Here is a 27,926-nt window from a genome sequence, read left to right on the forward strand (position 1 = left end):
ATAGGTTGAGGCCACAAACATTACTCAAACCTTTGGCTTTTAAAGAGCCTTAGTCCCAAGTATATCACACGATTACAAATTACTGTACTTATTTCCCGAGAAATATAAATCTTAGGCGCTTTAAATAACATTCTTTGTTTGCCGTCCGCATGCTGGTAGGTTTTCAGAGAAAATTAAGAAAACAAACACAATGTTAACACTATTACAAATAAAAATATTATTTTTCCGAAGGAAACCAAAGAAAACTTGAGCTTATGTTAATACACTTGTGTTTTTGTCTGTGTTTGTCTTTTTTCCTTGGTTGGCTGGTAGGTTTTTTTCAAAAATCCAAGGACGGCAAACAAAGTATTTTCTTTAATGGCTTTATCTTTCTATACAAAAACGATTGTGAGTGGATATGTATTTAATCGTAACATTGTAAACATTTGGGAGAAATAGTAGTGAAACAATAATTATTAGCAAAGTGACAAACTTTCTTCTCTATATATATGTAAGTGCTTGGCCAGGGTTTTGATGAATTATTACTAATTCAAAATGTTGTGATCTAAAGTATTATGTAATTTGGCGTATACTATCTTAAAAATTTTGGTCTGATTTTAATAGATGGATATAACTTGTAAAAATAATGTTGTATGCGTCATTAATGATTTGACACAGTTGATAACGACATTTCCCCATACAGATTCTTGGCCATTTCTGTTTATGCAAATGAGCCATAGTCCATAAGGACTTGGTTTGAATGTCAATATGTACGCACTGATTTTGAAGCTCCCAAGTTGACAAAATTGTCATTGATTGGTTGAATAGGCTGTTCCAACGATCGCTAGTACCCCTCTAAGGTGAATATCCGATGTTCAAAACAATTACTGAAATATAACAGTACAGTTGCCTGAGAACTTTTAAAGCAGAAGCATTGTTCCTTTTCTGCCAACTACGATTGTCTGCATCAGACACTGTGCATTTGTTTTCCAACAATGGAGGTAGCATGCTGCAAGTAAAGATGTTCCCAAAATAGACATTATGATGCGATGCACAAACACAACCGGATGAGTCGCGGCACTAGTAAATATCATTGTATATCTTCAGTGCATTCCAGTGTATATCAGATTTCATAAACCTATTAGAAGCAGGGAATTATATCATAGTCTATATGGAAAGATGATTACGCAACAATAAATGATGATAATCGTTATCTTTTCGTAAAAGATCCACAGAATTCGAATCCATGAAACCAAAACGAGTGATAGCCGTTAGGTCTGAGAGCTATCATTGCATAAACTTTTCGTATCTCATGCATACACGTAAAAGTTTGGAGTGAAAGGGATAGGGTGTATGTTAGTGCTCTTAGAAGTATTTTATCAGTGGATATGGACATAGTTCAAAAGTTAGACTGTTCAATATATTTTTTCGGACTAGTTCTTAGGGTAGCTTTAGCGCTCTTTACGATTTTCAGGTGTACACCAAATCGGATTAACAATATCTTGCATTGAGAATCGGACATTTTTATGGGTGTGTGACCACTTACCCGACGCCAGGAAAGCAATTGGTTTCGTGCAGCGTGTCAAATAAATTCGGGCCACACTCGATCCCAATCGATAAAACAAATAGATTTTGTTTTCAATGCGATTCTAAATTACAGTCCGTCTTCCGGACCATTCTAGCAAATTTGAGCGAAATTCGATGAATTTACATTAAACCTTTAACGAAACTCCAGTACAAGCTTGTCAGATATACCTTTGAACGACATCTAACGGTATATCTTATAAGCGCCTGAAACATCTTAATTGCAAACCACGGTTATCTAATTTAGTTGTTTAGTTGTGCTCACCCAGACGCTGGACAGGCCACAACTTACAATAGTTACATGAATAATTCATTTACTTGAGATGGCATAATATAATGTTGATTTCTGCATCGTTTTATTACCATCATAATTTGAAATGCTTGGTGTTTTCCGATTCTGCACTATGATTTGATGTCGGACTTATGAATCTTTTTGAATCGTTACAAAAAAAAACAACGAAAAAACCACAGGAAAGCGCTGATGCGAAGTGCTGTGCCGATGAGCTGGAGGACTGGACATCATGCTTTGCCGTAATATTAAATTAATTTTACATATTTACATTATTTCACTGAAATAGCGTAAATCTTGTCATTCACCGTTAGCGCAGAGAGAGAGAGAGAGAGAGAGAGAGAGAGAGAGAGAGAGAGAGAGAGAGAGAGAGAGAGAGAGAGAGAGAGAGAGAGAGAGAGAGAGAGAGAGAGAGAGAGAGAGATGAAACTTTGATAAAAACCGTGCAAAATATTAAAAAGTGATAAAACACGAGCCGACAAATTTCTAGAAAGAGAAATAGTAGCACAAAGAAGGAACCTTCGTGAAAATTAAAATCAACTACGACGCAACACAACCTAAAACGCAAACACGCTACACTTGGATCGTATTATCAAATATCTAGCTTGAGAAACAAGGGCCATACATTAATGCAATGTTTTGTAAAAAAAAACCAGGCGAATGATGAGAAAACAACATCATGATGTGTATTGATAATTTTGTCGTGACAATAAACATTTACTCTTTAAGTGCGTTATAGCAATAAACTTAATGAATGAGTATTGTGAATTCAAGATTAATTTTATTTGTGAATCGTATTTGTCAACCTTACAGGATAATAAGTTAAGAATTGCACTTTGTAGACTCAGAACTTCTTCACATCAGTTAAGAATTGAGACTGATCGTAAATATAATGTTGCAAGAAACGAGCGAATATGTTTACATTGTAAGTTAAATGTCATCGAAGACGAATATCATTTTTGTTTTGTCTTCCCTTTTTATAACGATCTGCTCCAGAAATACCTTCCTGTTTATTTTCATACAAATCATACCTATTAGAAATTCCTTCAACTTATGCAACTGCAAAATGGACGGGTTATTTATTTTGCAAAGTATGTTTATTTCGCAAACAAACGAAGAGAAAAATTTGTAACTAATGAATAGATTAATAGTGTTATCTTGTTCGTGTATCAAGATTTTGTATTGAAGATTTATTTATTCTCTGTGTTCTTGTGACGATGTATACGTATTCTTTATTTATTACTGTACCATAGGCTGGAGGTCAAAGTACTAAATAAAACATTATTATTATTATCACATTAATGAATATGAAAATTGTCGAATAATTGCTTAAAGTCAGTGGAGTTCTGTTATGTGTTTATTCTGACCCTAAAACTAGCCCCCTCAACTCTCAAAGATTTGAGTAGGAACAAAAGAAATCATTGACTGCCTGGGCGTAAATGTACAAAAATATTTAAAATCTGTCCACCAACATCTTTTTTCAATCTTCAGCTAATTTCAAATGAAGCTTCAGGTATTTTAGCTATTTTGAAAATTTGAGACAATTGGATATTTGAGACACACAGCTAAATGCATACTAAATCGAATATTCCAACGATCATGACATTGGGACTTATTGGCGAGAAAATAGAGCTTATTTCTTTACGGGTACAAATGACTTTCTTGACTAATGAAAGCATTTTGTCATCATCATCATCATCAAAAGAAGATGTCCGTCAATCAATGATCATTTTGGTTCCTTCTGCTCTTCGATCACGATTTCTTCTTCTTTCTCCTTATGATGGACCTAATGAGATATAAGTTTTGACAATATTACAGGGCTATCGAGAACACTTAGCATTAGTAGAGTATGCAAGGGTGCAAATACAGATAGAAGTAGGTACAAAGTATCTCTTTTCATAGGAGTTTGCTAGGCTTGCCGTATGCAACCTTCTTAACCATCCTTCTTCGTCCTCTCTCCTCCAATACTCAATGACAACGTACAGAGATGCCCACTTAGATACATTAATCGATATGGTGATAGATATAGATAGTTAGATAAATACAACAAAACATACACAGATACAGGCACATACATGCATGCATACATACATACATACATACATACATACATACATACATACATACATACATACATACATACATACATACATGCATGCATGCATGCATGCATGCATACATACATACATACATACATACATACATACATACATACATACATACATACATACATACATACATACATACATACATACGTACATACGTACGTACGTACGCATATTTGAACGTAACTAGCATTGAATAGACACTGATGTTTTCAATAACTTTTTTGATACACACCAACCTTGTTGTTAGTCTTCATCCGTCTGCAAAGACGGCTGCGGTTGAAAAAGATCAAAATGATGGCAAGGACAACCACAAGTGCCACGGTCAACGTAACTGCCAGTATAAGTACCCAATTTGCATCTTGTAGATACCATGTGAGAAAAAAGAAATATAATGAAATTAAATATTTGTCTGGACTAACAAGTTAAAACAAAGTCAACAGCTGTAGTTTATCTGGAGCTCTTCCTGTCTGAATGTGCATCATGACATCCACGAGAGCTTTCAACTTGATTCCTCGCTGAGAAGATCACAGTTGTTTGTTTCATTTTCCGTTGGTCTTCTTTTACTGTAATGTATTTAATTCACTTATCAAAGTTAAGATGACCCACTCTTCAAATATTGAAAATATCTTATGTATTGTATATTTCAACATTATGTATCAATAATTAAGGTGTTATCGTGATTTCTGGGCTAACAGTGAAAGCCAATGAAAATGAAGGAAATTAACTATACCTGTAGTCCATTCATACTGGTCGTTGGTTGGATCACAGTATCTACTGTTGTCGTATGGATGGTATTCTCCGTCAGAAAAACAGCTGCCTTCAATTTCACAGGCATCAGTCTGTTGGTATTAAATATAGATGATCCTAATGAATTAAAAGCACCGAGTTTTTCTTTTTTCTTTCTATTTCATTACATGATTGATTACATATATATAGTATGAGCAACACAGCCGTTATCTGAACCATGTGGATGAAATAAAAAAGCTTCAGGACTTTTCCAAAAAATTTAGTTAGTATCATCATAGTGAACATTTGCACTGTTCTTAATAATACACGCATTTGCATTGGCACGGATTGATATGATATGTAAGACCCACCTTTATGATACAACCGTCAGTGACGTCACAGTGCCGACACTTTGAGTCATATGTTGTCAGCAGCAATCCTCCACTCATGGTAACGCCATTGTCATTGCTAACGTACATTTCGATGGTGCTCACTGTGCTGCCCTCAGTGACGCCTGGGTCTCCTGGGGTCACCATGGGATTTGGCAATGAGCAAGTGACTTCACGGAATGTGTTGAAATGAGAGTCAACTTTGAGTGGTTCACCGATCGGATGTGATGTAGTCTGTGGTGCCTGAAAACAGTAAAAGACGAATTCGAACGCTTTCTTTGTTACATCATATAATGAAAAATGGTCATCATAAAAGAGTGCACATCTACCCTACTTAAACTCGTATATTGTACTGTGCCAACGGGACAGCTTTCGAAATCTGACATATTGAATACAATAGTAATAAACTTGAGAGATAAGTCTGCAGGTCTTACATGGTTACCTCGTCTCTAAGACACATATTATCAAAGTAAAAAATAATCCATGAAAAAAAAATGCACCAATATTGTTGTTTGCTTAATCCAAATACTTATAATGTAACAAATTTATGAGATAATATACAGAAATAACAGCAATATCTACGATATGTATGTTATTCACGTGTATGACGTTGTAAAGGCACACTAAATATTCCGAATTAAGGAAGTTATCTCCAATAACGCTGATTTGTTGACAAGAGTCCTCTCTGACGTCACACAAGGCATGTTCTTCAACGTCGTTAATATACCAGAGCGTTGGAGGTGCAGTTGTATCGATCGAACAGTCTGATCCGTCGTAACCTAGTTTTTTTATAACATAAAAACGTGAAATCGGTTTTGACAGAAAAGTTTGTTAAAAGTTTGCTCAAACTTTCCTCAATGAAGCTGTAAATCACTTCTAATTAACAAGAGCAAAAATTTGGAGTAATGGCACTAAGTTTGGAATCAGAAAAACACACTACCTACAGTTGCCCAATGATTGTACAGTGACACTTAGTAAAAGATAGACTTGGTTCAAGTCTGTGATTTGTGAATGTTTGAGTGGAGTGAACGCAATGATTTGTATTCTGCTTTCATGTGAAACGCGCGCGTGAGTGGACGCGATGAGTATAGGGTGATGCATGTGATGAGTGGAGTGAACGCTATGCAGCGGAGTTTAACTCACTACTGCGCAGACTCAAACTCGACGCATTCAATAGCTGGGAAAACCTGGCGTGAGCTGCCAAATTCCGGATAGGTTTGTACGAAATAGGAGAGACACAAGAGAAACTATTATAAATGATTTTATTTTTTTTTAATTCACCGACTTGAACCAAGTCTAAGTAAAAGACTACTATATCGTTAAACAAAAAAGAGGGTGTGACACAATAATCGAGCGATCGTTCAGAAACAGACGGAATGGAAAATGAAATAAAGGGGCCTAAGCCTGTCAAGAACAATAAGTTCCGTACCACGGGCATTCGTAGCATTCAGGTCTTGGCATTGGGTCCCGTCTTCAGCCCCTTTAGTCTCCTTCCCTTATATAATAGCAATTCTAAGCGCACATATAGCCAAGTATGGAGGTAGAAGCGAGACTACCTTCCTGAGGCGTAGTTAATCAACCGACGGAACCATATTGCCCATTGGACATTATGATAATCCTGGTGGCGTTTGCCATTTGACACTCGGACGGCAATCACAGAATACAGGACAGAAAGCTACCAATTAGCCGTCACACAGTTCTGAATTCAAAGTCAAACAAAAATATCACTTGACCCTGTTTGCCACTTATTGACTTTGTGGTAATAAGTTAATTAAGCTTATGCAAATTTAGACAAAGTAAACGTTCAGCTCTATTTTATGGACGAATCGAAACGTTTCTGAGAATATAAATGGATGATCATACAATGATATTTGGCATATATCGGGTACAGCAAATAGGAGAGAACGACATAAAGCTTCAAGGGAAATAAGTTTACGGTCGCGTTGGAGAGTCTGAAAATTCGAATCAAAACAGAGCTGGCAATGTAAACAGTCTAGAGGGCTATATGATTGGTAGGTTGTTATTATTTGAAGCAACTTAAAGCGTCTAAAGCTTTAGCTGTTTTCTAGCTGATTGGCCTTTTGGAAAAATGGATTTCATCCAAACGATAGGCTAAAAGCGTCCAAAACGCTGCACATTTCCCCTACCCAAAGAGAGAGTCATGCTTTTGGAGAGGTCGCGACCGACTCAAAATTAAGAAAATTCCTCGTCCGTCTTTTTTAGTTACTTTCAACTTTGCCAAGTGGTCTACCATACAACCACACAAACGGTTGTATTTTTTTCAGATTTGAAATCTTCAAAGCAGATGAACTGACCAGTCATAAAGGTAGAAAAGTTATAAAACCTCATTGGTGCGAGTATAAAATTGATAAAATTACAATTATCGGAAAAGTGGCAGATAACAACACTAGGTGTGGATGATTAAAAACCGGACATTTCGAGTACATCCTTTCGTCAGTGACTAAAAGGCACATTAAGTCTCAAGATCTAAAAGTCAAGAAAGCATGATGAATATATTAAAATGAACAACCAATAGACGACTGCAAGGAAAACAATCAACCAATAAGAACACTGAGACTGAAACATAGGGACAAATTAAAACGAGGCAAGGATGGCGAGCCAATCAAGGGACAGTCGAAGGAAACGCAGCAACCTGGGCATTGATACCAGCTGGTATCAAAGTGCCCAGCTTGAAAATAAATGGGTTCTCCTTGATGTGACAAATTGTATCTCCACCTTGTATCAAAACCAAAGCTCTCAGGTTCGTATCAACAGCACCACGGTGAGGTGGTGTTTAGCGACTGGATACATATTTTTTTTGTCGATGTTAGTACGTATATGTGTACGACGAATCGGACACCGAGACGCCGTTTGGTCTCACAAACCTGTGGCAACGTTTACATTTTATACAAGAAACTATGTTAGCTGACAGTGTCACAGAGGTTAATGGATCGGAAACGGGAACTTTACCTTTTGGGCCATGAATGGGGTCTGTTTGATGCGTTTCCTTTGACTGTCCCTTGATTGGCTCTCCATCCTTGCCTCGTTTTTATGTGTCAATATGTTTCAGTTTCAGTGTTCTTATTGGTTGTTTGTTTTCTTTGCAGTCGTCTATTGGCTGTTCATTTTTAATGTATTCATCACGCATTTTTACTTTTAGCTCTTGACATTTAGTGTGTCTTTCAGTGACTGACGAAGGGATGTACCCTATAAACGTCTGTTTTTGAATCCGCCACACGAAGTGATTTTATCTGCCGCTTTTCCGGTATCGTAATCTTATCTATTTGAATTGACCAATGTTTGTTTAAACTATGCATCTGTACGAGGCCGTCACCGTGTAGCTCATAAAACTTACCATCATAACAGTGGCACGTCCCATTGATACACTCACCATTACCACTGCACTGTGAAGGGCAAATCACTTCGAAAATAAAGGACGGTGGTCCGATAACAGTTCCGTTTTCATCTGTAAAGTAGAAAATGGTCAAGTATTGTAAGTTTACGATGAGATGTGAACTATTCAGCCCTACTTTGTCAGTGATTGACCGCGAAAAAAGTGAAGGTTTTTAATTGTGAATGATAACTGTTCATCAACTTGAAAAGAAGAAAACTCTCACTGTCATGGATCGAGTACATCCGATGAAATGCGTGTTTCCGATGCTATTGCAAATGCATTATCGCTATGTTTTGTTTTCACAGCTGGATGGCAACCCTTTCTCTTTTGCCATAAACCAGACTTTTGACTATGTATTGCCAAGTTGTACGCATGAAGGTGTAAAAGGAATAGCGTTGTCGGCACTGCGCTAAAGGCGCCGCGTTGGGACCTATTCGGCCAATGTAATTACTGTATCCTAGGTAAGTTTGCAAGGTATACGTATGTTGACCTGATGCAGCTAAACATCGTGCATGAACTACACTGTTTGTGAACAAGAAGTCGCACATGCGCAGTTCCGACGACCCGTCGTTCTATAAGTGTTCAGATATTTTCCATGAGTTCACAGTGACACTACAAAATTGAAATTTTAGGGGAGACCCTTCGTAGCTCTTCTGGTCCAATAAACACTGACGCAATAGGCTTCATTTTATCATTGTTTCTAGCTATAGATAAGCGGCACAGAAAGGCAAACCTCACCTTTAGTGTACAAGGAGATGTTTTTCATTGTCAACACCACACATTCATTTTCCATCAATGATACAGCTTCCGCTAGAAACGCTAGATCGTCCGTAACCTGTATGCGCAGCATGTGAGCAAAGCTAAAAGCACTATAGATTAAGAGTAATTGATTCTTGTGTCCTTGTAAGGCATGTCAGAATTTGAAGACATTTCCGAACAACTATAATTATAATATCCAACAAAACAAATAAATTTTCATACTGCGAATGGTTACTAATATGTAATGGATGAAAACATACCAATATGATGAAACTATGGAATCATCAAGTGTATGCTAAACTTATGCGAATTTATTGCTAGTATGATTTATAATGCTTTGTTTCAAATGTATTGTACCAAAACCGCCCTACCCCAATGTCTTCCACGCAGCCTTCAACGCCAACAAACAGATCGACGCCTTGAACGTCTGCGCATGCTTCTGCAGCGGTAGAGTTGAGAACTGCTGACTCACACATTTGGCGTGCTTGTTGCTCTGTGATACCGCTAGGAGTAGGCCACGTCAGTGTGGCTGGTAGGAATGGTACATCTTCCGTGAATGTGTTCGTGGACGCAGCGTGCAGATCTCGCTTAGTCCTTATGGAGAGGAAATAAGTACTAATTGCGTGATCAGAAGCATGGTCATAATATAAAAATAGACAATAGACCGTAGAATACTTGGCCTACAGTAACAATTTCAAAAGTTAACACAAACCTAAGCAGTATTTTGTATTAACCATCGGTGAGACCTACTGAAGAAAAGCTACCTATTTTTTGCAAAGGTAAGTATATAGGCTGGATGTTCTTCAAATGAGACAAAAAAGGTTCTTTAAGTGTTATTTTCATCACAAATTGATAGGGTACTTAAGTCTTAAATAGACATCATTTCAAATGTGTCATTCCTCTTGGCGAAGTGATATTCTACGTGATTTCTTCACGAAGTCCAGTCCATTTTGGGTTTCGCGGCGTATTTTGGCAGGAATGACAACAAGAATACCAACAACTACATATTATTTGATTTATTGTTTCATTAGAAATGAAGAAAAGGCCTAATTATTAAATAATCACGTAACTCCCTGCTGTCAATACTCTTTCACCTGTTTTGTTTCACTCAATATTTTGTCTTCTTCGAAAGAAGTTTAGAAGGGTAGCATTTCTAAATACACGCGGAAATAGCTTAGCGTCAGACTTGATTAATTAATTATCGAAGTCGCTTACCTGCTTTCTGTCGTTTCAACGTCAATTTCATCTGTGATGTCTGTCCAGCTGTCCGTTAGATACGAATAGTCAGTAAAGTCTTTTAAACTGTCATGGCACTCATTTTCTTCGCCAAGGCAGGAACAGTAGGTCATATTTTCTTTGAGCTGTCTTGGGTCTTCTTCAACCGCATCTGATAACTTATGGAGCAAACTTTCGCCTGCAGGAATTCTAAAGTTGCGTTTGACAGTAATGTTGTATCTATTCAACAATTCAAAAATAGAGGAAGTCCGAGGTGGAAACTGATGTACACTTATATTTTTGTCGGATAAAACGAATGGTAACACAGACTTTGCATACACATTGGCAATTTCAGTACTGCTTTTACAGGAATGTCATTTGCCATAAACCCTGGTCTTGACGATGTGTAACAACGCAAACACGTCAGTTTTCGACGTCAGTGACATTCAAAATTCGGACTTTAAGCATAGCAGACCAAAAACAAGAAAACTATCGCACGTGTTAGCAAGATACATGCATCGATCAGTCTAAACTAATATCAATTTCTATGCTAATGAATATGGAATTGCAATGAGGTAATCAATACTATTTCATCATTTTGCCACAGTCAGCTGAGACCCACCTCCAGCTTTCACCGAATGCATCCGGACGACGTCCTGTGTGAGACAAAGTGCTTCCATCTCTCTTTCTGTAATCGTTCGAGCTGTCATGGTCAAAGGTTCCGCATAAACCATCAGAGTGCTGAAAGTCATCACCGGGTACATCCAGGTATATATTCAAGTGGGTACTAGACGTTACGACTCTTATGGCAGCTTGAGAAGGCATCTCAATCTGTAGTAGGACAAGGGTAAGGTTGGGAAATGAGAAAAGAAACCCTGATCTTCCAAAAAGAGGAGAAAATCATTGATATTGCATTGTTATTAAGATTTTTCAAAATTTAATAGTTTGAAAGTAGTTGCTATTTTCTTTCTTTAATTTGCATATTTGTAACGACGTTAGCTGACAAAGGGTATACGTGATTTTAGAGGCTAATGATAAAATTTTGAAGGTTCTCTATGTTGAAGAATGAGGAGCAATCAAACATCAATTGGCCAAGTAATCAGTAACGTGCGGGACAATTTAATAATTTACCGGGTCCGAGGAACAATTCTGAAAATGACAATAACAATAGGGTTCTCTTCAAACAGATGATACAAGGTGTCTGAAATGGGTAAGAGTACCCTGCTAGCAAGCTACATCAGTCAATATTGTTCAAAAGTGAAAATCCAGCGTTTAATCCAGGAAAACCACCAAATTGCTGTGAGATAAAGCCCCAAATGCATTTACTTATCATTGGAGAATAAAGACGTTTCATATGTTAAAACCGCATCTCAGTGTGTTCCTGATTTTCACATCAGTGAGTTTGCCTTCCATCTAAATATTAATTCGATTTTAATACAGTCTGATTGATGTACCGCCAGCAAAATACACCGATCGCAACAGTTTTGCATCCGCGCTAATCTCATAAACAGAGCTCTGTTGCAATACAGCCGTAATAGATAGCAGGTAGATTCTCGCATTAGTACTCGAAGTCGATGTAATAAGGGTACGAAAAGCATGATGGCAATTCCTTGAAAGAAATACATGAAATACTGAATATAACTCACCCTAAACTCCTTTCCCGACGTACTTTTTCTGACAATGACACCTCTTGCAAACCTGTGTTCGCTAAGTTTTCTTATTTTTGGCGCGGCTTTTTCAAACGTGCCGTGACATATGTCCACACTTATGACGTCCTTATTTTCACGTATAGCGACAGCACAGTGACACGTGACAGACCAACACTTCCATGTCCTGACATGAACCTGGGTATAAAGTTTACTAACGTTCAAGGGACATAAGCTGTAACTTGTGGCAAGTTTTTCACTATTCTGCTTCTGTATATCGACTACCGTGTTTGACCCTAATCCGTTTGTCATGCTGAAATTTCGAGTATTCTTTTAGTCAACATAGCTTGTAATTGTGTAGTGATTATTGTTTATTGTTTACAAATGAATTCTAGTCTGGACTTGAATACAAGCAAACAGCAACGGAAGTGCATGCATGTATGCATGCATGCATGCATGCATGCATGTATGTATGTATGTATGTATGTATGTATGTATGTATGTATGTATGTATGTATGTATGTATGTATGTATGTATGTATGTATGTATGTATGTATGTATGTATGTATGTATGTATGTATGTATGTATGTATGTATGTATGTATGTATGTATGTATGTATGTATGTATGTATGTATGTATGTATGCATGTATGTATGTATGTATGTATACATTATAGAAAAGTGTTGCACTTGTCGTTTAAATGATTGAACTCTCGACAATAACCGCCTAGGTGTTCCATATTAGTACATTACCTGAAAGTGCCGTGATAAGCTCTGATGAAGTACGAAGTCACCGGCTCCATACCAATCATAGCCACTGTAAGTAAAATGGAACCATATAAAATATAGATAATAAAATTATCATCACTAGAGACTTTTGTTTACAAAAAAATCACATAAATTAAGATTTACCTTGAATCGAAAGTTGTGTAGTGAGGATCTCCAGTTCCACAGCAGCTTCCACAATCAACGTCTTCTGTGTTAACCTGCATAATGTGTAAGATTTGAGAGACACAGCGAGTTTGTCTAACTTACTCTGTTATGCAAACTGCTGTGTTCGTAATAAAAGTCATCACTCTGAAGAATTGCTTCGAACCATGAACTTTAAGAGATGCTATCTTATGCTACCATTGAGAGAGTTATCGAGAAAAAGTCAACTTCTTTCTACCATAATATGTAAATCTTGTCGATTTTACTGGATAGAGATAACAGTACAAAACCTAGAAAGCCTTTGCTTAACAGGTTATCGAGAGCAATACGAAAACTTCCTTTTCAGTTTGATGACTACGCAAAGGTTGGATTGTCATCATTTTCTTCATGATCACATCAAGTTGATGGGGATAGCAAGTAGACAAGAAGAATCACGAGAGAAATTAATGTGAAATTCCCCTCTTACTATTCTTATACAATGCATAGAAATAAATGGTCACCTTTGATTTTATGAAGCGGACATTTCTTTATCAGAATTTCTGTCTCAAAAAGAAGTTTGGAGCTGATTATGACTTACGTCTTGTAATTTCATTTCGGCATACATTTCCGAAATATTCCTTTATCAATGACTTTGAAATAGATGAAGACACCTGTGATGCTGTCCAAACGATATAACATACGGTGATATACAGTGCTATAGTGATCAATAGTGTCACGTGTGTGTAAAACAAAGAATATATTGTCTTTAAGCGTCGCCTGGGACATACCTGCGCATGTGACTACCAGTTAGGGTAATAATGACTTCCACAGTACTGAGCCGGCAAGAAAATGTCGAAACATAATATGTACACTTCTCGATGGCCATGATACTCACCCCGAAATATTCACTATAACCTTGAGTGATTGATAATGAACAATCCTCCGATGGTATGACATCTACGATGTTCGTATAGAAGACTTCTGATTGGCAATCCTTTATTGCATAGATGTTAACTATATCTGGAGATTCAGCATTATCATATCCTTTGTCTACTTGACACTTGTCAAACACTATGTCAGGCCTTAACAAACCGTAGTAATCTACATGGAAAAAAACGGTTAAACAGTCAATAATGTGTTCCCAAGGAGTCAGTAGGATACGAAAATTTAGTGTAACGGTTGATGGTTTAGGTCTTTTCTAGAAAAACGTTTTCAGGACCTTGCAATTTAGATGAAGTCAGAAAAAAAACGTTCGCAAAGGCTAACGCCGAACGTTACGCTCTCAAGTGGTAGGGGATATAATAAAGGGGTGAAATTCAGTATTGGCCGATAGTGACTACAATGCCCAGACTCCTTGTGTTACAAATATTAATCGATCAATCGATCAATCAATAACAATAGCACCTGCTGATGAAGGAAGTCAGTGCCTCGTGGAGAAACACTTTCTCGCGTGGAAGAAAATGTACGGAAAATCAAAATAAGTCTGATTTGTTTTATTCTTGAAAATGGTACAGAAGTGCTTACTTTGTCTTGCTCTGAGGAGAAAGGAGCATCGCATTGGGATGGTCGTTACAATTGACACGTTAGAAGGCAGTCCGTCTTCCCACACAGTTACCTCACTCGGCAAGATCTAGAGTGTACAAGAAAAAAAAAGGCAAATGGATGTGAGCATTCAAAAGTTCGCGTTGAAAGCGTTAGAGTAGAAGTGAATACGCCCAGGAAAAATATTATTTGTTTGAACGCAGTAAAACATATTGATTGACAGTTTTTCGCATGACACACTGCCCAAGACATAACCTTAGAAAACTAACTTTTCGACCTCTCGAGTCAAAGTTTCGTCTGTTTGTACATCCGTGTATTGCAACAAAGCTTTGTTGGAGGAAACATAATGTGCTAAAAATTAATGACAAAAATCTTTAATTTAGTGGAAATAACATGTTTTCTCACTGAGACGGGTTTTCCGTTCGTTATTATTTCCACCAAAGTCTGGCGTTTAACTTTCGTGGTTGTCATCTTCTCCTCATTTAGGGGTCGTCGATCATCAAATCTGACGCACAAGAAAGTTAATCCCTTCATTTGGTGTCAGTCCCCCCTCAAAACGAAATTCCTTAATGGGAAATTCAGGAACACTGTATTTATAATATATGGAGAATACCACAACCTGTCTTATACGGACGCGTTGTACAAAATCACACATCAATATAAATAAACTCTATACGTTTACACTTTTTCGCGTACGAAGAGTGATTTGACCACGATTAGGTACTGATTTTCTTCATGACAGGACACACACGTGCAAACCTAAGGAAAATAGTTCGGAATGTGTCAAGGTATCGTGATTCTTTCCTGGTGTTAAAAAGTGTCAAAAAGACGCGTTTCATAATGGTACAACAGACAGGTCATTACTCGGGATTATAAATGTTAGGATTTTATGTGTTGCTATTAAAATATCGTATTTGTTATTATTTCACGGTCTGAAGTTTTCCCTTTTTGTTACAGCAGAATCCCTCGTGCTATTTTGACTTACGCAAAACAAATTGGGGTCTTACCCGATACGCTACACGATGGAATTACGTTTCTTGTACGTCCACTTTTGTGACCGACAGCCTAGCCTCGGTATCGATGTCATTACACTTTCGAGTGATCGTGTTCATATCTTGACATGCCGTGCTGGTGATTTAATTACATTTCGACTAAGACACTTAAGTATATTGAAACTATCTAGAGTAGCTAAAATATCCGCTGAGGAGATCCGGAGTAGTGCTTGTCAAGAAGAATATAATTTCTACTGCCTACCTGAACTCCAACGAAGATAGCATTGCTTTGCTTTGGATACCCAAATACTTCATATCGTGTGTACGAGACGGACACTTCACAAGTTACCTGCATGAAGGATTGGGTAAGTTTTGATTATTTTTCCTATAATCGAATTGTCTCCTTCGTACTTTTGCAAATCAAGGCCAATAATATCACAGAGTATTAATTTGTGCGAATCAAAAAGGGAAATCAATATGACAAGGGATCAATTAAATGTCACCCAGTATAATTAATTTAGCCACCAGTAGAAATAGTATACATGAGGAAGTTATAACCGGAAAAATCAATTGAAAAACTTTTTCGAACTTTGTGAGTAGAAATACAATCAGAAACATAAAATACATGCCTAGTATACACGTTCTCATTTGAGCCTATGAAATTAATTTTAGCTTGTGGTTATTAAGATTATTCTTGCGGACAGATCTGTTTGAGTAGATTGGCCTTATGTTGTTTTCATTTCAGGAACACTAAATACATAATGTGCGTTTTTAGCAGGACAATAAAGTTAAAAAAACATACCCGATTGTTGCTAATAAAGCTCCGTGGTTCTACTTACAGTTGAGCCAAGCTTGTATTCATGTTCCGGCAATTCATCGGTATGATATTTGTAACTAAGGTATTTATACTTGATAAGTTCGTCATCAAGGTACCACTCTACCAAACTCGTCGTGTTTGACCATAGGGGTACGAAGCTACACTCGAAGTAGGCAATGTTTTGATCAATCTTGTGCGTCAACAATGGCGGATGTTCTAATTCGGGAAACACATCTGTAGAAAAAGGAATCGTGAAGGCCTTTACTTTGAAAAACTTGTCCCGGTCTCAAAGAAAAAATCGACTAAGTGTAAAAACTGGCTCAAAATTCATGTGTTTTTACCTGAGCATCCCGGTTGAAAATCCCCTGTCGGAGAACGTTCACCAGGTGGACATGGTTCAAGATCGCCTGGAAGATTTGGAGAGCGGATATTGAATCAACCAATTTACTACCATTGCAGAAATGAGGATCGGTCGACAGAGTAAAGGATGGTTGACAAGCTCAGTTGCACGTCACCTCTGACTTGTTCATAATTGATTATACTCACAAGCATGTTTTAAAGATTGGTAATTATTAATTCAAATCGATTATGCTTTATTTATCATCTTCAAATGGTCATCAAATGCAGGTTTACGACAATGAGTGTCGGTATTTTCTTAAAAGAGACTGTTTTAAGAGAGAGATTGTTTTTAGAGATTTACCTGCACAGTATGCCATTGGACAAGATGACAACGGTTTTAGTTCATACACGAAGTAGTCGGTACATCGTTTCACTCGAATGAATATTGTTTCATCGCAGCATGTTGCACCTCCTGTTTAACGAGAATTGCTTGAATATTAAGTTCATTAAACCTTTATTCGCTTGTTTTCATAATAGTTTGATTGCAAGAGATGGTATACGTGTGACCAGCATGGTACCTTGCAAGCCAATTAGACGTCTATGTATGATACCATCAATATACTGTCCGGTATGGCTTTTATGAATATTCAATAAAACCATACAGGTTCCGTAAACATTCGATACCATACCTGTGTACGCTTTAAGGTAGTACACACCTCGAAAGTGAAAGACTTAAACTTTTGCTCAAACTTTCCGTAAGGAATCTTTCAAAAACTTTTGCTCAAACTTTCCATAAGGAATCTTTCAACCATTCTCTTTCCAAATCAATAATGAAAATAAGGGTCACCGTGCAAATTTTGGTACTAGAGAAACAAATAACCCGAGCTTTACCTATATTTACAATTCAAAATGGCCGCCATCCCTGTGTTAACTCTATCGAGAACAATAATTTTTTCGAATTTAGAACTAAAACTAACTAAGCCGGTGAAAAGTGTTCTTACACTAAGAGATTTAAAATGAACCCCAGCAAGTGGTATATCAGAAAAAAATTGTAAAAGTTTGAGAGTCCGAATACCTGTCCTCGAGGCGCGTTCTACCTTAAAGGGGAAGTTCATCAAGGATGATTTTTACATATGTACTAGCATCTTCCCATGGGTATGGCCGCTGTCAGATTTTTGTTGCTGTTTACTACTGTGTTGCTGTGAGTGGACAATGCGGGGCCATACCCGTCCGAAGATGGTCCCTTTCATATCACATGATGCAAGTTCCAAGCCCGGAGCTTTTTTCCCATGATTCAAATTACATGGGCAACTTCCTGTAATATTTTTATCACTTTTTGTAAAAAATCGCGCGAGTTATAAATGGCGAAAATAGCTTTATCGGGGTAAGTGACCACAAAGCCAGCACATTATGTAAAAATCATCCTTGGTGAACTCCCCCTTTAATACCCATCATGTAGAACGAAGACGAAGGCCTCTTCATTCGGCCTTGTCCTATCACAAAACAAGTCATTCTAAGCTCCGCTCTCTATTGCTATGCTATTGCGGTGCATGATACTTTAAAATAATCGCCCAAGATTCGTGATTGTCGGGGATAAGATTTTTGAATTACTCGCAATGATTGATATCATAGAAATGTGTGCTTACCCTTGTTAACACATGCCTCTACAGTGTTGATACCTACACCGTCAGGAATGTCTCCGTTTATCCATACAGGATACTGAGTACCACACATTCCTACGTTAACACAAGACGTCGGTATTTCACCCCCAGCGTCACTTGTGAAGCGATACCACGCCAGAGAAATGTCCCTGTCACATATCAAGTCCGAAATGTTGGAGAAGTGGCTTGAGCTAAATGCTGAACTTCTGTATCGATTGTCAATCTCTTCGTAGTTGTCTTCGTGGCAAGGGTCTAAAGTGTTTGAAAGTGAGTGATGATAGGATATAAGCGAGTCAATCAGAAACTACTAGAATTTTACTGTGGGCCCCTAGATGTATATCCAGCAACAACCAAGATGTAAAAGAATAGTGTTAAAATTGACCTTAAGGTAGCATGCGCCTCGAAAGTGAAAATTTTAACTTTTGCTCAAACTTTCTTCAAGGAACCTTTCAACTATACTCTTTTAAAATCAAGAATAAAAATTAAGGGTCCCTGTGCAAATCTAAGTACTGGATATTTGAAATTAAAAATGACCGCCATCCTTGTTTAACTCTCTTGGAAAAATATTAAATTTTCGATTTTCGAAAAACTAAGACAGGAACACTTTTCTTACACCAAGAGCTTTACAAAGGGTAGCTCATAAAGAATTGTAAAAGTTTGAGAATCCGGATATCTGTCCCCGAGGTGCATTCTACCTTAAGGTATTATGCGCCTCAAAAGTGAAATATGTAAACTATTGCTCAAACTTTACTCGATGAAACTTTCGACAATTCTCTTACCAAAGAAAGATAAAACATCAAGAGATAAATTGCCCAAGATTTCGCGATATTTGAAATTCAAAATGACCGCCATTCCTGCTCTGTAGGGAAAAATGAAATGTTCGACTTTTGAAAAACTAAACTTTTATTTCACCAGGAGCTTTAAAATTAAAGGTATACAGTCACCTGTAATCTAAATATGCCCATATATGGTCAAAGGGGCGTTCCTTGGCATTCAAAATGCCCATGTGAGGGCGCTGTTTTTAAAAAGCGGCCACCCTCTTAAAATCTGTGATTGGTCAGATTTTCTTTTTCCATATGGTAACTGTGGCAAAATTGGAACAGGTGATAGTATACCTTTAACCCCCAAAAGTGGTGGATGAGAAGAGCTTTGATAAAATTTGAAAGCCAGAATTTCTGTCCCCAGAGCGCGTTCTACCTGAAGGGAGTATTTTTGGACAACAATTTATTACATGATGCCTTTACTGATTGGTCTCGCAATCTTTCCAAGGCATTTCTGACATTAAAGACAGTTAATTTCAGTCATTTGAAGACTTTAACTTATTATAGATAAAGTGCTATTACCGCTGGCAGCGGTTTGCCATATCTTGACAGTGACGTTGGCGATTTGAGAAGTCTGGACATTTATCTCTCCTCCCCATCCATCGATAACATTTATTATACCACCGTAAGATGTATCCGGTGACCACATCCGTATTTCAGTATCATTGTAAGCATAGATCAGACCGCCATAGTTCACGTCGGTGCCAGGCATTGCTTGTTGCACACCCATTCCGTAAAAGGAGAACTCGTTATTGGGCCCGTCTATAGCTGTAACCTGATTGAACAGTTTGAGATCAGTGAAAGTCTTGAAATTCGAGAAAGTTTTCTAATGAGATTGTTTACAGAAAACGGAACAAGGAAACAAATGCACTTCATGAAAAGTTATTCAATTCATCGAAAAACCAGCCTTCCCCTCAAAATGTCATGATACTGAATTTGTCAGTATTCAAACTGTTATCATAACCAACAGTAAGTTGAGAGATTTTCGAGCAATATTTTAATGTGTGTGTACCTGCACATACACCAACTCCGGTGTTATTTCTCCTGGTATTGTGATTTCTCTATAGTTGTCCAAACCGTTTCCGTATCCCATCTGTAGGCTGCCGTTTGTCTCAAAATCCGGCGTAGGGAAACTGTCAGTCCAGACGGTTACCTTAACAATGGCGTCATCAAAATAGGTGTTGAACAGACTATTGCCCCAACCATCACGCATACCTCCTGCGAAACCTGTATGGTTTATGAATATAAGGCATTGAAAATATTTTTTATTCATCAGTTTGCGATATCAGTTAGAGAAACTAATCACTACTGTATATCATACTTCCTTCTCCGTCTTATCGCCATAATCATATCCTTCTGAAATCCTATTATTACACAAAAATATAAACCCTTTGATGTGTCAGCTTTACATTAAACGCGGCACATCCGACCAATGTAAAGCTCCAAACTTTACAAAAAATGTCTGTAGAAACCAGATGAGACCGATAAGTCTGTTATCGAAATTTCGCCATTTCTGTTTCAGATGGAGACATTTTCCAGTATACAATACCATGCTAACCGACGTAAGCACTTGGATTATTGAAGTTGTTTCTATCAGGAGCCCATATCCGGACGAAATTGCCGTTAAATGAGAAAACTATTCCATGATAACTTCGCGATGGCGTGTCGTCGTCTGACTGAGCAGCACCTGGAAAAAAACGGTAAACTTGCATTGCAGTAGTGGCATTACTATAACCGCCACCTCTTACTGTATGAGACAAATACGCTGCATGTTCTACATGAACGCATGCGATTAGCTTGAGTGTCGCAACACATTGCAGAGTTGGCTAGAGCTGGTCTACTGTAATCAGTCGATGAGGCAAAGACTTTGAAATGTGTTGTGATACCTGCAAACCTATCCTCTATGTTGCATAACAACAACGAGCACATCTCGCACGGTGAGTTGGGTAGGTGATATGAAACCCACTGAAGAACATGTAATATATATGAACATAAGTATAGAGTTTGTTCTGTGCAAAATCCATTTTTGACCAGAGTTGTACGGAGACAGAGTAAAGTGTCTTTGTAAGCCTGTGAATGCTGCGAAATAATCGAAAAAGCAGCCTATCTACAATTTATGGTATGAACAATGAACTAGTTTATATATTTTTTACAAAGTGGTCAAGTAAAAATATAAAACATAGATGAATAAGAATCTTCGTAAAATGTGTGTCCGACTTACTATTTCCGAAATTACGTAATATCTTATTTTTGTGATGGAACAGTTATGAGCAGTTCATATATCGAGTAAGACCTTTTGACAATATTTGTTATATGGATCATACAGCAATACTCCATAAAACGTGATACAATAACAACGATTTTATTATTTTGCGTGTTTGATTTCAAAAAAACATGTACAGACAATGAGTGATGTGAGTAGCTGTGCGTTTGCTTGCACTAAAGATTTCAATGCAGTTCAATATTAGAAGGATATTAAAACATAGAATAACCTGGCGTGAAACTCACCGTAGGCATCATACGTGTATCCCAAAAAGTCATTTGTAGGGTTCAAGTCCTTGTATTGAACTCTAACAAAAGACGGCCTTTCAGCAAGACCATGACGTATTTCTTTGAACGAATTCACACCGTTATTCGCACTGAATTGAAACCATTCGGATGAATAGTCTGGTTCAGGAAAACTGTCATTTAACCAGGCGTCTACTTTGACTTCAGCACTGTGACTAACTTGGTAATGGGGTGTACCCCATAAAGAACCACCTGTATATGAAACACAGATAAGGAGACCGAACATGTCATATTGTTGTCAAAGCGCATTACTATGAAGTTTTGACCTCTTAAAATCTTGCACAAAGAGCAGAATGGTTAACATTCATACCTTGGTTGTACTCGCTGGTTGACAAAGTGCACGATGCGGTCATTCCGCAGAGCGATTTGTACTTCAGGGTTGACTGACACGCCAGTCAACCCTGAAGTATATATATAATATATTATATATGTATATATATATATAATTCGTTTGTAGGATTTTACACACGTACCAATCTTCTGGTTCAAATAGTTTATTATAACAGCACAACGTTTCGTCCTAAAAGTAGGACTTCCTCAGGTGCTATTTGAATGGCTCAGATGTTGAATGGCCATTCAACATCTGAGCCATTCAAATAGCACCTGAGGAAGTCCTACTTTTAGGATGAAACGTTGTGCTGATACAATAAACTATTTGAACCAGAAGATTGGTACGTGTGTAATATCCTACAAACGAATTTATCATAACCACGCCACCGACAACGCTGGGGACAACCTGAAAAACCACTGTCGAACATATATATATATATATATATATATATATATATATATATATATATATATATATATATATATATATATATATATATATATATATATATATATATATATATATATATATATATATATATAACTAGAAACGTGTATTGAAATATGACAGGTTCCCCAGTGTTGTGTAGCGTGGAAATTATATATATATATATATATTATATATATATATATATATGTATATATATATATATATATATATATATATATATATATGTATATTTGTATATATATATATATATATATATATATATATATATATATATATAGAGAGAGAGAGAGAGAGAGAGAGAGAGAGAGAGAGAGAGAGAGAGAGAGAGATGGTTTTTACTTTACCTGTATAAATGACACTGCCACGGTTGTAGTTGTTTCTGAAGGTCGGTACCCACAATCTAACCGTTTGCTCATTGTAACTGTAAACTACACCGCCGTAGTCTACGTTACGATCATCGTCAATCTGGGCTGAACCCACTCCATGAAACAAGAAACCAGCATTTGGTCCGTCAACAGCGCGAGCAAGAACCTAAAATAAATGGGCCGTTAAATGCGGCACTCTAAAAGTATACAATCACAACGTACCCGTGACCCAAAAATTATATCGGCACAGTTAAAAGTTCACGAGAAGACAAAACAAGTAAAAAGTCAACTAAAAGAAAGATAATTAGATATGTATGTGTTGAACATACCCCATTATTTTTGGGAAAGCATGGATCATTTGAGGACTACACTACGCTACATTTATATTCTGTTGGGTGTTCTGATACACCAAGAGTTTGAGTTTCTTCGTTTATAAATATGTCATCGATAAACGAGAGTTCACAAGGAATTTGCGAGAACTTTTGGTATTTCTGGCTCACTCTCTATATATCACAAGAAACACAAATGGCATATCTTCCTTCTTCAATAACTTTGAAGATTGTTATCCTTCAGAAACCGGTGCTTCAAAAAGATTGGAGTGTCATCATTGTCTTCAATTCAACATCTTAAGGTAGTATGCGCTTCGAAAATGAAAGACTTAAACTTTTGCTCAAACTTTCCTCATGAAATTTTCAACCTTTCCCTCGCAAAATAAAGAATACAAATCGGGGACCACCGTGAAAAGTTTTGGACTACAGAAACAAATAACCTAAAATTTACCGAGAGCTGAAATTCAAAAAGGCCGCCATAACTGCATTAACCCCATTGAGAAAAATATAATTTTCAGTTTTCGAAAAAAACTAAGACTCCAAGAGCTTTGAAATGAGCTCCTATAAGTGGTAAACCAGAAGAGGATTGTAAAAGTTTGAGAGTCAGAATATCTGTCACCGAGGTACATTCAATTTTAACTCTAAATTTCGACAAAAATAATCTTTTAACGTAAAAGGGCAACGTTGTCACGGCCTTCCCGACTGAAAATTTCTGAAGGTTTCCGGAAAATCTATATTGCAACGATACATGCCTGCGTTGTGCGTTGAGTACATTTTGATTTTCAATACAACCAATATGTATAAGTTCAGATGCGAAACATCATAATCATGCGCACATTGCACATACTTGAAAATATTTAACACATGATGACGGTTTCAGTAACTTGAAACTCTGGTCTACATAAAGAAATGTAATTAATTTGAAAAAAGGAACCCCTTGATCTTAAAGTTGGCGTAATTTTACAGACGATGATCTCCAGTCGCTGTATCTTTGTTTGCTCAAACATAGATGCACTTACTTGGACAAACACGGGCAATTCGTTCAGATAGTGAGGTATTGACATGAACGAGTTGTCACCAGCTTGGGACTGGATTGGTAACCATCCACTGGTAAATGACGGCCGTGGTAGTGGTGCATTTGCTAGTACATAAACAGTTTTGTGTGAGTGGAGTTATAGAGTAAGGTTTGTCCATAATCTAATATAAAACCGTAAAGTTGTGAATTTTTACTTCTGACTCTATTTGCACATTTTTGTTGAATTAATCATCGGCTTACGTAAATAACCATTTGTTTAAAGATCCTTTATGGATCTGGGGTCGGCAACCCTGCGCCTGTATGTTCTAGTTTTATTATTTTCCTTTAAATCAAGATTTCAAATTATAAATGCCATGTCTTGTGTGACCTTTCACTGGTGGAAACTAGTACGTTTTCATTATTTCAGGCTACAAGAGATAATTTCGACGGTAGTCCAACTCACTACCTGCGGTCACCATTGGGCATAATATTGCGGACGAATTCTTAACTTTCAAAAGCTTTCATCATTTATTTTCAAAACGACATCCACTAGGTAATTTTCAAAACGAGTTAAAATCGTGTGCATTCCCTGACACTGCTTGGAACCACTGCAGCGCGCCAAATGTCTGAAATCAATTTATTGTTAATGTGTCAATAATTCTCTAAAATAAAATTTAGATAAAAATGCGTAGAAATATATATGAACCTAAAAATAGTGTTTTGTTCAAAGTTTCATAGTCGAATTTTTTTCATAATATTCGTCCAAATAGCCGCCTTTATTTGAAAAAAAATATATGAGTACTATTGTAATTGATTGATGTAAGTCAACAGAAAAAAAAACTATATAAAAATAGAAAAATATCAGTCTTTCCCAATTAAATAAAGCTCTGATGGAATAAAGATATATGTTATACACCAATACGTATTAATCATGTGCAAAGACCACTCTAAAAATAAGAAAAGTGTCTTCAAAACAATCCACATTATACATCTTTTTTTAAATATAACTTTAAAAAAAATACCCTGATGCTACACACTAAAGAAAAACTATGACAATAAACATAATTCAAAACATGAACAACCATCTAGTTTGACTGTAAAAAGAGAGACAAAATCAGAATGTAAAATTCGACCGTGATGGCGCTAGAGAAAAGCGTCTTGTGTTTCATGTACGTTAATAACTTCAGTCAATAGAACTTCAGTCACAAGGCTTTGCAATCGAGGCATTGGATAGTTTTTATTAGTTGACTTTATATCAGCTGATTGTAAGCTTTGTGATTCCTGATAGACCCTAAGAACCTAGTCTTGCATAGTAAATCGGGGCTTCGTTTGGTAATAAAGAAGGCAAGACAAATTTGATATCTATATCAAGGACAAATGATGGAAGAGATTTAGCAGGACATGACAGCCGCAAGGGCCGCACCTGACACATTCCAGATAATAAAAAGTTGCCGTCTTAATTAATAAAACAATCGCTGTGGTGACCGATACGTTTCATACGCGTTGCTAATCGGGTTACACAAATATGTAGTAAACACTACACATTATGTAAGCTCTGTCGTTTACCAATCGTTCAAAATAAGAATATTCAACAACAGGTATCATACATTGAGTTCAGCAAATATATAAAAAGCGCACAAATATGCATCTTTTTTCGTCAAAGTGACAAAGCATGAGATAAAATTTATATACATTTTTTCGTAAAAATATGGTTGAACTAGTGTAGCCTCAGTAATATCGTTCGATTATTCTGTATGGATTTCGGAGTCAAGACTGACAACGACATGACCTACAGTAACTCAACACAAAGCTCTGTGTCCAACGACCATGCTTGATAACACGATGATACGTGTTATCTTGCGATTACGTGTATCTCGAAGCGTTGCCAAGACGCGTGAAGGCAACTTTCAAGGAGGCAACGATACGTCATTAATTTATTATTTGTCAAACTTGAATGAGAACAATTGAAAATGTTATACTCATTGTGCGATCTTACTTTATCTTACAGAGCGATGAAAGACCGACGGAATGTCCCTGATGTGACCAAGATGATTTTAGAGTTATGTTGGTTTCGTAAAGTGAATAACTTTTTAGACTGCCGGCGGATCGACGGAGACCTCTCGACGGAGACCAATTAAGAGACTATCTCAGAGAATACCGACGACGTTGACCCTGTATGCGCTATTCCTAGACCCTGTACAGATTGCTCCCATCACAGCGTTTTAAACTCGTCTAACTTCAGGTGCCGCCAACTGGTAAATTTCATGAATTTCGCAAAATCATCACAAAACATGTTTTGAAGGCTGATATACCGATTTTTCTTATTTTTGACCCTGACCTAAAATTTGGAGGGGAAAGTGAGAGCTGTTCGTAACTGCCCTCCCACTGGTATACACTGAGAATGTGCCCTCCCACTGAATTTGATGCCCACTGCCCTCCGGTATCTACAGTCTGCCCGCTCCCACTGCCACAACAATTCAAGCTCCCCACTGCCCTCTCCCCACCACTGAAATTCCCATTGCCAACTAGATGCCCACTAGGCAACCCAGATCAACACAAAACCATGCGAGCAGTTAGCAGTATACCATGGAACATTGCTCCCCTCTAAGTTAGGCGCTTAATTTCTCCTCAAGTTCTATTAAGCACGCGCTTTCCCCTCCCTCTACGTATTTTCCGGTGCCCACTATCAAAAATTTTCTCCCCGCCCGCTGAAAGTAATGAAATTTCTTCCCCGCCCACTGTAAATATCGATATTTTCTCCCCGCCCGCTGATTAGTTTCGAAATTTGCCCGCCCGCTGAAAAACTTCGCACGAACACCTTTTTGTACGAACAGCTTCGTTGGCGGCACCTGTCTATTCACAGGTAGCGGGTGACAGGGTTTCAACCAAACCCCACTTCATTCCCACTCATGATCAGAAAGCAATCTCATTGCGTAAATGTGACTATTATTCGCGTAACTGTCAGTACACAAAGCATTGGTATGATAAAGCGTATGTAATGAGTCAACGTTCAAGTCCAAGTTTCGCTTGGAACGTAATAATCCACTCACACATGAAAGGAATATTAGTGAGCATAAGTGCGATATTGATGTTCTAATATAATTTCATATTTGCTGATGAATTTCACGAACTATCTGATAAGTGTCCGTTACATATTTGGTTAGTGTCATATACAATTATTATGGTTAATTTTGATTTTTATATAGAGTTTTAATTAATATTGTGGATGGGTTTTGCATCATATATTTGTCGGGTTCGATTACACATTCGTACATATTAGTATTGGTTAATTATGCGAAGAGCTTATAAACCGGCGTCTTCTTCTATTGGAAAGCTTTGAAACTGAGGTGAGTCGGGTTTGGCTGAGTTATTTCAAGCCGAGTTGGAAATCGGCCGATAGGGACAAGTATACACGAGTAATATTAATATATGGCCTAAATAAAAGTAAATGACTCACCTATTACAAATGGCAAAAAGAGGAATACGAGAAGAAATACAGAATTTACGTAGTGTCTGAGCGGAAACGTCACCATCATAGGTCATGCAGTCTACCCCCTGCGTCAAGCTAGAATGACACTGTTTAATCTAATAACACAGTGGTAAACAAGGTACCAATGCTGCGCATTGCTGTAGTTCCGTGATAGACTACTGATAAGACTGGACCTAGAAGACGCGTGTCAACGCAAAGCAACGCAA

At 37.4% G+C, this 27,926-nt stretch overlaps 1 protein-coding gene across 1 annotated transcript; it reads right to left on the reverse strand.

The window, feature by feature from the left end:
- Nucleotides 1-2,655: 2,655 nt before the first annotated feature.
- Nucleotides 2,656-27,796, reverse strand: LOC139143711 (von Willebrand factor D and EGF domain-containing protein-like). The gene is made up of 27 exons (XM_070714247.1): nucleotides 27,688-27,796; nucleotides 24,235-24,356; nucleotides 22,866-23,052; nucleotides 21,681-21,932; nucleotides 20,731-20,859; nucleotides 20,185-20,399; nucleotides 19,695-19,947; nucleotides 18,337-18,603; nucleotides 17,052-17,162; nucleotides 16,693-16,758; nucleotides 16,374-16,585; nucleotides 15,797-15,883; nucleotides 14,525-14,630; nucleotides 13,896-14,101; nucleotides 13,004-13,077; nucleotides 12,845-12,908; nucleotides 12,090-12,287; nucleotides 11,066-11,274; nucleotides 10,444-10,653; nucleotides 9,600-9,822; nucleotides 9,208-9,304; nucleotides 8,431-8,541; nucleotides 5,676-5,854; nucleotides 5,058-5,318; nucleotides 4,691-4,799; nucleotides 4,197-4,318; nucleotides 2,656-3,638 (listed from the first exon to the last, which is right to left on the reverse strand). The coding sequence occupies exons 1-27, from the start codon at nucleotides 27,764-27,766 to the stop codon at nucleotides 3,579-3,581; spliced, it is 4,209 nt and encodes a 1,402-aa protein (XP_070570348.1). The 5' UTR covers nucleotides 27,767-27,796; the 3' UTR covers nucleotides 2,656-3,578.
- Nucleotides 27,797-27,926: the final 130 nt, after the last annotated feature.

This window comes from Ptychodera flava, chromosome 11 (genome assembly GCF_041260155.1).
Source record: "Ptychodera flava strain L36383 chromosome 11, AS_Pfla_20210202, whole genome shotgun sequence".
NCBI classification, from domain to species: domain Eukaryota; kingdom Metazoa; phylum Hemichordata; class Enteropneusta; family Ptychoderidae; genus Ptychodera; species Ptychodera flava.